We start from the raw sequence: 13588 nt of genomic DNA, 5'->3' as shown, positions 1-13588 counted from the left end.
CGTTTTCTATAGAGGATTTTGATTCAGTTGAAGGGAATTCAACAAAGTTTTACAGACACCAGACAGACAGACATAACATATGTATGTATATAATTTTGGATGATTTGGAAAAATTCAAATATATAGGTCATATTAAAAAGCTACCTAGCATTTTTGCTTCTAATCACCAACAAATTCTTATCGACTGCTGCTAAATTTACATAATTCAGCCCCTTACTGTTAACTTTGGTGAAAAATGTGGCTGTGGTGTATCTCGTGCGCAAAATGAGTACCCCTGAAAATTCCATACGTTCCTGTCATTGAGACTTCTCTATACATTAACGTTCTCTGCAACAGGCGTTAAGCGATAATCTCACCACACCTCATTAATGTTGAATTACATCGTATGGTGACGTATGTATGTATGTATTTACGAATCGCTCGCATTATTTCATTTCGGACATATGTACATATGTATCTATGTATGTACTGAATTCCATGTAATTATATGTACATACATACAATTTTACAGCGAAATAAAACGCTATTTTCAGGTTCTATATTAGTAAATCGCACATAATTAAAATACAGTTTTTGAATAGTTTTTATTGATTCGGAGCGCGTTTAGTTTGCTATCAATTCCATACAATAACATTTTTTGTCATTTACTTTTTACGACAACGAATAGCTATTTTTCAAGCGATTTCAGCAAATGGGTACAACATTAATCCTTATCCAATTAAATACCTTAAATACATTGTTGTTTTCATATAGATCTATGTATATGGCTCTTTACAGCATATAATTAAAAACAATATTTTTCAAGATATTACAACAGTAATTAGTAATTGAGATCTACCGGAAAAATTGCGTTAGCTGTTGCGTCAAGCAACTGCCGCTACTCTTTTGGAAAGAGTCTTTTGGAAAGAGGCCGAACCACACACTCTACAATGAAGCACCCGCTGAAAATCGCCACCGATGATGATAACAGCGTCTGTAGTGTTTCTAGACAGAGCAATATAGGAAAATTGATGCGTGACTGCTCATTAATAGTCTGGGACGAAGCTACCATGTCAAACAAGACGTCTGTGGAAGCACTGGATAGGACAATGCGCGATTTGCGCAACAAAAATGCACCTATGGGTGGATGTACAATTCTGTTCTCAGGAGATTTCCGTCAAATCCTACCAGTTGTGACTCGAGGAACACGTGCTGACGAAATAAATGCTTCGCTAAAAAGATCCCACCTTTAGTCGTATGTCAATAAATTAGAGCTTAAAACTAATATGAGGATTTCGTCATCTTCACGTGAGAACAGGCTATTTCCAGAGATGCTGCTAAAAGTTGGCAATGGAGAATTAACACAAAGTGAGGGAAGGATTAACCTAGAAAACCTTTGTGTTTTGATAGACAACATCCAAGAGTTAGTCAACAATGTCTATCCAGACATTGATAACATAAGTTATAAGACAATATCTTGGTTTAAAGAAAGAGCTATTCTGTCACCAACTAACGAACAAGTAGATAAAGTAAATAACTTGATTATTTCAAAGATTGATGCGCCGACGAAAATATACTACTCGGTCGATACTGTTCTCGATTTGGAAGAAGCTGTTCAATTTCCTACAGAATTCCTAAATTCTTTGAAACCGTCTGGACTCCCTCCTCACAAAATGGAGCTGAAAATAGGTTGTCCTGTTATTTTATTAAGAAACCTAAGTCCACCTAAACTTTGCAATGGCACGCGTTTGATGGTAAAATCACTGAAAACTTTCATAATAGAGTGCACAATACTCACAGGATGTGGTACCGGAGAAGATGTATTGATTCCCCGAATCCCTCTGATACCATCGGATCTACCATTCCAATTTAAACGCTTACAATTTCCGGTAAAGACATCTTTTGCAATGACCATTAATAAATCTCAGGGTCAAACCTTCAACGTTGCAGGCTTAGATTTGAGTGTTGACTGTTTTTCACATGACCAACTGTATGTCGCTCTTTCAAGAGTAACCTCTAGAGAAAACATGTTTGTATTGTCTAATGACAAGAAGGCTATGAACGTTGTATATAAAGACATTCTGTAATATAGTAATTGTTGTAAAAATAAAATAAATACATATGTAAAAATGCAAAAAGTTAATATGCAAAAATGTAGGGTATGAATTTAGATATCCCAAAGATAGCAGGAAATCTTCATGCTATAAAGAAAGGAGAATTGTTTTACTCCAAATTTAACGCGTGCGGGCCACGGGCAATAATGAATAAGCCAAAACTACTGGATCGATTTTAATCATTTTTTCAGTGAGTGACATAGGGTATATATTTTATACCCGTGCGAAGCTGGGCGGGTTGCTAGTGTATGTAATAAGAAACAGTTTAAACAGATTTTGTTACTGATCCGAATATACATACTTACGGTAACATACGAATATTCTTTTTTATCCTATAAAATATGTAAATATGCACGATATCTTGGGTTTGTTAAAATTATTCTTTTATTTATTTGGGATATCAAAACTTGTATACAAACCATGCTTGTATACCTCCTGCAATAGGATGTGGATGAATAATTACAGAACAGAAATTAAAAAGTAATGCCTCAAATGCCTTACAAAATGCAGTCGGTCAATTTTATTTCAAACAAATGTATAACAATGCATATTTTATTTTTGTCCAAAAATAACAAATATATATATGCAAATACATACGTTTCTTTGAAGTTTTTTTTTATTTATTTAAAATTTCAAAGTTTTATACTATCTATAAAATGCATACATATATTATTCCATGTAATAAATCTAAATTGAAAAAAATTTCCTTTGCAAAGGAGCAAATGAATGCATATTCAAATGTAAATGTGATAAGGTGGTACGTCGGGAGATGGGCCATTGTTGATCCAGTGCGTGTGCACGTACATATGTAACTCTATAAGAATTGAAGAGCAATTGAACTTTTGCACAAACATATTGTAACTAACATATGTTTAAACTTTCAACTAACGCAGAATATGTGCATATAAAAGTGCGAATCGAATAAATGAGTGATTTAGATAACTTCATTAATAATTGTAAATTAGCGCAATCGTGAAAGACGTGTTGTGTATGCGGTACATAGTCTCAGGTTTGACTCAGGTTCAAATCCTATACACAGTTTTTTGCTCGATATTTTTATTTCATTTTTTATATTTGATTTAATTAGAATTGATTTAAAATAGTGTATTCAGGTTTTTCTAATACCTGTTATTTAGAAATTTATTTTCTATATAACATTATTCATACTTCTTTTGAATTAATTTATATGTAAAACAGCCATAAAGGGAATCATATGAATATGCATTCCTATATTTAATCTCTTCAGTCAAATCTGAATACTTACATACACATATTGATGAGAAAATATTCTAATATCCATGGATGCATCCAGAAAGCCAAACGCGCATACACGCATATGTATACAAATATATACAAACCTTCCACGAACGCAAAATGTATGCATATAAAAAACAGCAACTGCGACCGTCTTCTTGTCCGTCAGTGAAAAGATGGGATATGTATACCCTATAAGCAAAAAGAACCGGGAAGGTGATATTGACTGTTTCCTTCGATTGCCAAGGCATAGTCCACCATGAGTACCTTCCATCGGGCCAAACATTCAAAATAGAGAATATTATTTATCCGTTTTGAAACCTTAGAGAGATGCTGTGTGTTGGAAACCCCCGGAAATGTGAGCAAACAATTCTCAGTTTTTGCATGATGATAACGCGCCATCGCACTGATCAAAGAGAATACAAATCGGCCGGGAGTGTTTGGAGGACTGGGTTAAACGTTGGCACATGTATGTTGCTTCAGACGGGTCATATTTTGAAGGAGATAATATAAATTTGCCTTAAATTTAACTCAGTTTTGTTTAATTTAAACATTCCCGGTACTTTCTGATCATAAGGTACATATATGCGGCTTTGCGGACAGCAATGTGTGATTCGCTGGAAGTCGCATTAACTCGCGACTGTCGCACAGTTAGAAGACATATTTACATATGTACATATAAGGGTGCATACATACATACGGAGCCGCGGCCACTCGACATGACAAAAATTTAAGATTTATAAAATATTGGCAAATAATTCCACGCGAAATATTCCAATATTGACTATTTTCGAATGGTCGCGAAAATTGGCATATGGGCAGCTCGTTTTATGAATGAAAGTACTTGCTCTTAGAACTATGAGCTCGAATTTATCAATGAATTTTTTGATGAGTTTTTGTTGCACAGTACAATAGTTGAAACTGTTCGGCACCGCCGCGACTGTTCAGCGCTATGGCAACTAGAATGGTGGCCGCTACGCCTGCGTCTATGACTGCATTCTGTTCTTGTAGTCGCTAGGCATAGAATTTTAGCTTTGAACGACATACGCATTTTGAGGAATAAAGTGAGTGTCCTGTGTGTGCGGTTGTATGTACATGCATATGTGTATATTAATAAGCATTGTTTTGCTTGAATTCAATTCACATATTTATATTTGCATATGCCATCTTCCTGTGTGCCTGGTAATGAAGCGTTTTGTATACAGAATTTTTTTATTTGATCAATTGAACGTACATATATACATATATAGTCAGGGCATCAAGTGTGCATATACGTCGATGCATATGCAGAAGAAGTTGTTTTAGCATTTGCAGGAATTCGATCATTCGAATATTTACTCCCTAATTATTGCATGAAATATGATAAGGCGATGCTCGTGAGGTAGGTCATGTTGCTTCAGTGCATACATATGCGTGCAACACTATATTTATTAAAGATGCAATAGAACTTAGTTGTCCCATATATGTATGTATGTATGCAAATATGTTTCTTTGAAGTTTTTTTTTTCAGCGATGAAGCTCACTTTTGGTTGAATGGGTATGTCAATAAGCAAAATTGTCGCATTTGGAGTGGACATAATCCACAAGCCATTGCTGAGACGCCGTTACATGCTCAAAAAGTCAGTGTTTGGTGTGCTCTATGGGCAGAGGGAATCATTGGTCCATATTTCTTTAAAAATGAAGCCGGCCATAATGTTACAGTCAATGGAGAGCGCTATAGAGCCATGATTAATGACTTTTTCGTGCCTGAATTGGACGACCTTTGGTTCCAACAAGACGGCGCTACATGCCATACAGCCAACGCAACAATCGATTTATTGAAGGAAACTTTTGGTGAGCGCATTATCTCGCGCCGTGGACCTTTGGCGTGGCCTCTAAGATCGTGCGATATAACACCGCTGGACTATTTCTTGTGGGGCTATGTGAAGTCGCTTGTCTACGCAGATAAGCCCGAGACGATTGACGTCTTGGAAGAGAAGGCCGCGGCGGCCACTTGCCCGAAATCATTTTTAAAACATAATGGCGAACCCTTATCTTTATAATAAAGCTAAATTCTTGGCCATAACATTAAATTATATACGTTTTATTTCATCTTGAAAACCTAACCTCTAAAAAAAACACGCTTTATCAACGCGTTGTACAGTGCGTACATGCAATTACAGGCAATGCCCCACATCACTCCCCCACCAGTGATCAACCGATCACGATACAAAAGAAACGAAGCGCTGTGGTCTTACAATGGATGTGTGGCATCCCCATTCTTATTACTAATAGGTTGTTTTTTTGTACAATAACTTAAATCTAATGGCTGTACATTTTGCTTAGGAGTAATTGTTGGTTGAGCCTCTTGATTTCTATTAATACTAGGAGGTAAATTTTGGTCAACAAAATTTGAGTCTAAGCACGCAGCCTTGACTCTATCTGTGGTTACCGTCACCGATCTGCCTCGAATGACAATGTCAAGGGTCTTATCCCCACGTTTAATGATTTTGTAAGGCCCGTCATAGGGACGTTTTAACGATTTGCGAATCGTCGCGTAAGAAAACGTGAGTGCAGTTGGCAAGGCCACTCTGAATGTAGCTTTTAATATTTGCATGGTTGGACGACGCGATCGGACGTAACTGCTCAATGGTACTCCTCAACCCGCTCACGAATTCGGTCGAATACTCAAGTTCTTTGGAATACTGAAAAAAATCACCGGGGAGACGCAAGGTTGTACCGTAAAAGAGCTCGGGTGGCGAAGCGTTTAAATCTGGCTTGTGTGAAGGGCGGAGGCCAAGCATAATGAGAGGAAGTGAATTGGACCACGTGGCATCGTTTTTGCACATGATCGCAGCTTTAAGCGTTCGGTGAAAACGTTCGATCATGCCATTCGCTTGTGGATGATACACAGTCGTGTGATTGTGTTTGAATCGAAGAATTTTTGATAGTTCCCTGAACAAAGCGGATTCAAACTGCCTACCTTGATCCGTTGTGATAACGCGTGGAACCCCATAGTGAGAGATCAATCCGTTTAAGAGAGCATTTGCGACAGCCTCCGCCGATATATCCTGCAGTGGAATGGGCGTGGGCCATCGGGGGAATCTGTTAATGCAAGTGAGACAACAACGGAAACCATTTGAGACCGGCAGAGGACCAATCAAATCGATGTTGACATGGTGAAATCTGGAATCAGGAATTTTAAACTCAGCAAGAGTTGCTCGACTATGTCGAGAAATTTTACTTTTTTGGCAATCGAGACATTGACTTGTCCAACGCGTGGCGTCTTTTTTCATGTCTGGCCAGAAATTGCGTTCTGTGATAAGCTTGCTGGTAGCATGTTTGCCGGGATGACAAACATTGTGTACCAGATTGAAAATTTGTTTTCGTAAAGCTGGGTGAATGAAAGGGCGAACCCTCTCCTGGGAAATGTCGCAAAATAGGGGTAAATCAGAATCATGAATCGTGATTTTGTGAAGCTTGATATGAGTGTTGGAATCTGGACTCAACAATGATGTCAGCTCCTCATCATTGCTTTGCAACTGAGCGATATCACGATGGCCAATTTCGCTTTTGGAAATGGATTCGAGTCTTGATAGAGCGTCTGCCACAACGTTATCTTTGCCCGATATGCACCGGATGTCTGCGCAATATTGGCCAATCAAGTCAAGATGCCTTAACTGTCTGGGCGAAGCTTTTTCCGGTTTTTGCTTGAAAGCAAACGTAATGGGCTTGTGGTCGGTGAGAATGATGCATTCACGACCCTCGATCATGTATTTATTATGCTTGACAGCCAAGTAGATTGCCAATAATTCACGATCGTAGGTACTGTATTTCTTTTGGGTATCAGACATTCGTTTGAAAAAAAAACTTAGGGGTTGTAAATCATTACCCACTCGCTGTTGTAAAACTGCACCAACCGAAAAATTGCTGGCATCAACATTTAAAATCAGTTGGGCATTCGGCAAAGGATGTGCCAGCAGTGTGGCCTTAGCCAGATCAGACTAGCATTGTTCAAACGCCTCGGACGCCTCTTCAGTCCAGATCAATGGCGTTCTGCCATTTTTTGTATTTCCGACAATGAGAGATTGTAGTTTTCCTTGCGTATAAGCAGCATTAGCCAAAAAACGACGAGAATAATTGAGGAGTGCCAAGAATCGGCGGAATTCATGAGCTACTGTCGGTATTTTGAACTGAGAAATGGCATCGGTTTTGGCCTTAGGAGGCGCGACGCCATCTGCCGTAATCGTGTGGCCGAGAAAAACTATTTCGGGCTGGCCGAGGGTGCATTTGGCGAGATTAATCTTCAAATTGTAAGCGCTTAATCTCTCGAAAACTATGGGAAGATGCTTCCGGTGTTCGGTTTCGTTAACCAAAGCCACGCAAATATCGTCTATGTAGACGAAAACGAAATCCAAATTCATGAACAGCTTATTTATGAACCTTTGGAATGTTTGCGAAGCATTTCTGAGACCGAATGTCATGACGTTAAATTCATATAGGCCAAATGGGGTGATTATGGCCGTTTTTTCCTTGTCAGACCTATCAATTGGAATTTGGTTGTAAGCACTAACCAAATTGATGATCGAGAAAATTTTGCATCCAGCAAACTTTTGTGTAAAGTCATGGATATGAGGCAAGGGATAGCGATCTGGTACTGTAATGGCATTGAGACGCCGATAGTCACCGCAAAATCGCCAGCGCCCATCTTTTTTGGGAACCATGTGTAATGGACTAGCCCATGCACTATTGCTTGGACTGCACATTGATGGTGGATAAACGTTCATATGGAGTCATAATGGAATTGCATTTAACCACCAGTTGGGTTTTTTCGTCAATAATTTTGCGCTTTTTGACATCAGTAATGAGACCGTAGTAATTTAAAAAGTCTATGCCGATGATTGGCTTATCTACATCGGCAATTATGAATGGCCACGTGAAATTGCTCCTGAGGCCAATGTTCAGGCTAAGCTGATGTTGGCCGAAAGTCTTAATGGGAGTGCCGTTTGCGGCAAATAAACGATATGAGGACGGGCCGGCCGATTCGTTACCGAAAATACGCGGTAATTGAGATATCGGAGCCGGTGTCAATGAGAAAATTCCTGCAGGTGTTTTTGTCTGTAATGAACAATCGACGACTGGTCATGACTTCCGCTTCGTCTGTCGCCCCTAAGGAAGCGGCATTTAGTTTTCCGGTCTTTTATCATAAAATTTGCACGGGGGAACACATTTGAGTGCTGCGCCACCGAACTTGTAGTGGTATCGGCAAAACGGTTTGGCATTACCGTTGTCGCCGGAGCTTGAACGTGCATCCTGCTTGTTGCCACTTCGTGATCGTGACCGTGAATGATCACCGGGAGTGGTCAACTGGGTTGCCAAATTAGCAACTGTCTGTGTCAAAGCTTTAATATTGTTGAGGATTTCCTCAAATTGTTCATTTTTATGTGGTGTACTGGCACCAGCTTTCACTGCCATGACTTGTGAGGATGTGGATCCAACAAAGTCCATGATCGTATCGGCGCGTTTGGCGCATATATCTAAATCTTCATCACCAATTATCAAGCAAGCTCGATGTGTAACAGGCAATCTTTCAATCCACCAGGCTTTTAAAATTGTTTCCGAAACTGAGCTTCCGGCCAGGTCACGCATGTGGCGCAAAAGCTGAGATGGTTTACGGTCACCAAGCTCAACGTCATTAAGTAACTTTCGAATTTTTTTCGATTCGGAGTCCGCGAATTCCGCGATAATTCTACTTTTGAGACACTCGTATTTGTCCGTTTCGGGAGGATTGCGAAGAAAATCGCTGACCAGTTCGAGAATTTGCGCGTCTAATGCGCCGACCACGTGGTCGTATTTTGTATCATCGCGAGAAATGTTAGCGCGTCGAAAAGACGCCCCTATTTGAATGAAAAATGTATGAGGGCTACTTTTCAAGAAAACGGGTGGTTTAACCGCAATATGACTACTTTGTAAAGGCTGATCGGTGAAGGTACTCACATTTTCGCGAAATTCTTGTTGTAGTTGCCGTTGAGAGGCTCCTGAAGAGGTTCCAGGTGTGCAGTCTCCTTGGATCATTCTGGTAAATATTGATTGTAGGTTCCCTTGAATGGCTTCCAAAACCTCGATTGGTATTTGCTCTCTTGGTCGTAGATAAGGCTTCTCGTTGTTTGATGATATTCTCATTCGAAAAAATACTGCATCCAAAATGTTGTATTTGCACGTTGAATTACGTTTTAAAGTTGCATTAATAGTACAATTGTTTGTATGGTTGCATAGAATTTTGAGTTAAATGCGGAAGGTAATTCCTACCAACCGCGTTGCATCAATACAAGCCCCTTTCCAATGTTTGTATTAAATTTCGCCGTTAAATTCCGAACTGTGGTGTAATACCACAAGCGTTGGTTACACGTGGTGGAATGTGCGGTTATGTTAGTATGCAGGTGCAGGTGAAATTTAGGTTATGGTTGATGCACGCTCGCCGTATTAGAAATGTCCACAATTTTCTCGGAAAACACTTTTTTATGAAAATGCTCTTTGTTCGGGGTCACCAATTTGGGTTTTTCCAATTTATATTTTTATTTATTATTATAGGCAGATTTTGAAGTGTATGTACAGGCAAATATTTATTATACAATTAAATATTAATAAATGATAGAAATGTCTCTTTTAGCTAAATAGCAAAAACCAAAGAACCAACTGCTATCCAATACAATCAAACTTCCACCAACTACTATCAACCTACACGAACGCGAGGAACAAAAATACTAAAACAACGTATACTCGCAGCCTTTTTGTATCAACAATCCTTATGCCCCACACACACGCTGCGATTGTTGTATCAACGCGTTGTACAGTGCGTACATGCAATTACAGGTAATGCCCCACAAACGCATATACGAATGATTTACGAATCTATTGTTAAATACGATAGGAAGTGAAATTACCAGCAGGTAACAACAGGAACGAACGCAACAATAATAAATTAAGACATTAAAAGTGAAGACGGATTTGGCGAAATAAAACTTGAAAACGTACAGGTAATTACCGATTTCGATATCGTTCTCCACATAATTAGACCAAAGGAAATAGAAAATATTATTGACGAACTAGAAAATTTAGCGATGGATTCTACACTGACCGAAAAAAGAACAAATTCTTACACAGGAATTTGCGACACTACGAACTAAACTTTACACATTACTGCCACATAAACAAAAAAGAGGACTAATTAACATATTCGGTACAACAATGAAATGGCTCTATGGGGCTATGGACGACGATGATAGATAAAATATACAAGAGCATCTCAAAGTTATTGATACGAACAACCATATTGCCATAGACACTATAAATAAGAATATTAAAATCAACGATAACTTTAACAAAACTTTCCAAAATATTCAGAAAGCTATAGAATCAGATACTCGTAGAAGACAGCAGCCACTCCAAAAATTGAAGTTGACTGGTCGTCGTAACACGACACCCAACCAAATAAGTGTCATTGCACCACTTCATTTCACAAGTGATATGCCAATTAGCTTGCAATGAAAGAAGTGCAATAAGAAATATTTCGTTGATTCACTAATTAAACTATTGCCAAGAAATGTAATATTAGTAATAAGAAATATTTCGTTGATTCACCAATTATAATTGGTACAATAATTATTGTACAAGTGAATCAACTATTGCCAATAAGTATTTTTTCGATGACGTAGGCATAAGATCACTATAAATGTAAGTTGTAAGAACTCATTAAAGAATTGTATAGTATATCGTTGACACAAATAAAGACGCAAATTGGTTTTTTTTAAGCCGCGACTTGCACTTAAACTTATCTCGCGCCAATCCGTCCGGCTACAGCGGCGGCCATAACAATACTTACTAGTTTTTTAAATATTTTGCAGAATAGTTTTCACACAAACAGTTTTTTTGCCGATGTGAAATAGGAAACGCTGAGGGAAAAATCTTTACTTCAAAACTTCATTCAAATTTTATAGATGAATTTTATTAAGTAATTAAAAACCGAAAAAAATCGGACCCTCGAACTAACATTTAAAAGAAAGTGGTCGTACAGATAAGCAAAAAAGTATTTTGCTTGTAATCTTTAAAATCGAATATCTCGAAAACAGTTAAGTTTTGGAGATCATGCTACATAATCAAATTGATCAGAGTTGACCTAAATCTTAAGTATCTGGGACGTCGTTCCCGGCAACACTGCATAGTATTCATGAATATATGCATATTTATAAAGTTCTACTTCGTAAGAAACATACTTACTTTCATGTACTTGACTCGAAATAAAAGTCTTAATAAGCGTATCCGTCATTTGTGTGTATAAACTTAAGGCGTATCGTAAACTTTGCAGCTCTGATGATTTTTCGAGGAACGTCTTTTTTAGCCCATTACCACCAGCATGGAAATATTGCTTTATGGTATCTAAAGCTACATCAAGTACAGCACATTGTTTAGGTGATAAATTCTTTTCCACTTCTTTGGATATGTCCATTACACCACTAAGAGCGCTCTTCACATCTTGCTTACCGGCCATATGACTTTTGAATAGTCTACCCATGTCTTCGATTTTGGCATTCGATGCAAGATTCTTAGCATTATCCGTTAGATGTTTAAACATCATCTGTTAAGGGGAATAAACGACCAAAGAAGTAAAGAATGAAATAAATAATATGCTTGTATATATAAAAATAAGTATATAGTTTCCTTTCTTCACTTACAGTTTTATCAGTCATTGGAGGTAATACGATAGTCTTTTCTAGAATACGCATAACAATTTTCCATAGCTCTTTGAGTAACCGTTTGAGAACGGTCTTCTCACAGGATTGAGCATAAAGGGTTAGTGATCCATCCAACAAATCCATTAGTGGCCGAAGTACTTCATCAGCTTCAACAGCAACCGCATTCCTCTGCGCCGCTTGATTGGAATTAATATTACCGCCACCTTTTATAGAGAGCAGCAGATCTCCTAGTTCTCGTACTGACTGTGTTATACGTGGTTCGAGGCTGTCGAAAAGGTTAGAATAATAAGCATATTTTATCACTTCTTAGCTTCACTTGGTGTGTCTAACAGGTGCTTGTTAGCACGAGAAAGAAATGACTAGCAGGATTTGTTAAATTCGGCCTAAGTGGCTTAAACGGTTATCACACTCAAATCAATCAAAAAGAAGAAGAAGGAAAAGGGAAAGCTAAAGTTTCTTTAGGTGATATTATAAAAGACTAGTTGGCATAAGTAACAAGCAACAAGTCACCAGCCAACAGCCAGCACAACCTACCAGCCATATAGGTATGTTGATGAAGTGCCCCGACTCCGCCAGTGGACATATTATAAATTTGAATATTAATTTCACTTTGCAATTACGAGTATTTTCAAAGCGCGATAGTCAAGACCCACAATCTTGATTATTTCTGTATTTGGTGACCTGTCTAGTGGACATTTCACCGTTCTTCAGATACATTCCTCGATCGGTTGGAAAAAAGGTGAATCTTGTTTGTATTGTATAAAGACATTAGTACTGGATAGGCATGCACCTCAATAAATGATAGCCAAAGAAAACAGCCCGAGAATTGAAAGAAAAGAACTCATCCTCGACAAATGGCATTTGACAATATGTTGGAAATGTATGCTCACTTAGCTGAAATACGCTAAGAGTAGATCTCGGTTCATGCAACATAAAAAAGGGAAGATATTTACAGAGGGTTTTCAAATAATATTGAATAGGATTGCGCTATCGAGAGATGATTAACGTTTTTTTATGGCCGGAATTGGATGGTATTGATCTGGGCAACGTTTATTTTCAACAAGATGGCACTTCGTGCCACACAAGCAATGAAACCATTGATCATTCATTTACGGGAAACGTTTCCGGACCGTGTTATCTCTCGAAGAGGTGATCACAATAGGCCACCGAGATCTTGTGATTTAACACCTTGTGACTTTTTTCTTTGGGGCCATGTGAAAGAGAAGGTCTACGCCAAGAGCCCAGGGTCAATTCAATACCTCAAAGAGGGAATTCGTGAGGCTATCGAGGTCATAGGGCAGCCACTTTGCAAATCGGTTATGTAAAATTTTCTGAAAAGGATATTGTCCTGTAAGCGTGGTCGTGGTGGTCATTTGCCTAATGTTATTTTCCACTATTAACGGCATACCTTCCTCTTTATAATGAAATAAACATCCGAGCATTTATATTAAAAAATAGCATTTTTCTTTGAATATTAAAATAACACCTCTTATTAGAAAACCCTTTACT

At 38.3% G+C, this 13588-nt stretch overlaps 1 protein-coding gene across 1 annotated transcript in view; it reads right to left on the bottom strand.

The window, feature by feature from the left end:
* LOC128869190 (uncharacterized) overlaps positions 1-13588 on the bottom strand; it is a 586599-nt gene that overhangs the window by 65586 nt on the left and 507425 nt on the right. Inside the window, exons 17-18 of the mRNA XM_054111701.1 lie at positions 12059-12344; positions 11604-11961 (exon numbers count right to left, since the gene is read on the bottom strand). Of these exons, the coding sequence (XP_053967676.1) occupies positions 11604-11961; positions 12059-12344 (644 nt within the window). The remainder of the gene's footprint in view (positions 1-11603; positions 11962-12058; positions 12345-13588) is intronic.

The sequence above is a fragment of the Anastrepha ludens genome, chromosome X, assembly GCF_028408465.1.
Source record: "Anastrepha ludens isolate Willacy chromosome X, idAnaLude1.1, whole genome shotgun sequence".
In the NCBI taxonomy this organism is placed as follows: Eukaryota; Metazoa; Arthropoda; class Insecta; order Diptera; family Tephritidae; genus Anastrepha; species Anastrepha ludens.
The sequence above is the reverse complement of the archived record's forward strand: the minus strand, read 5'-3'. Positions and strand labels throughout refer to the sequence as shown.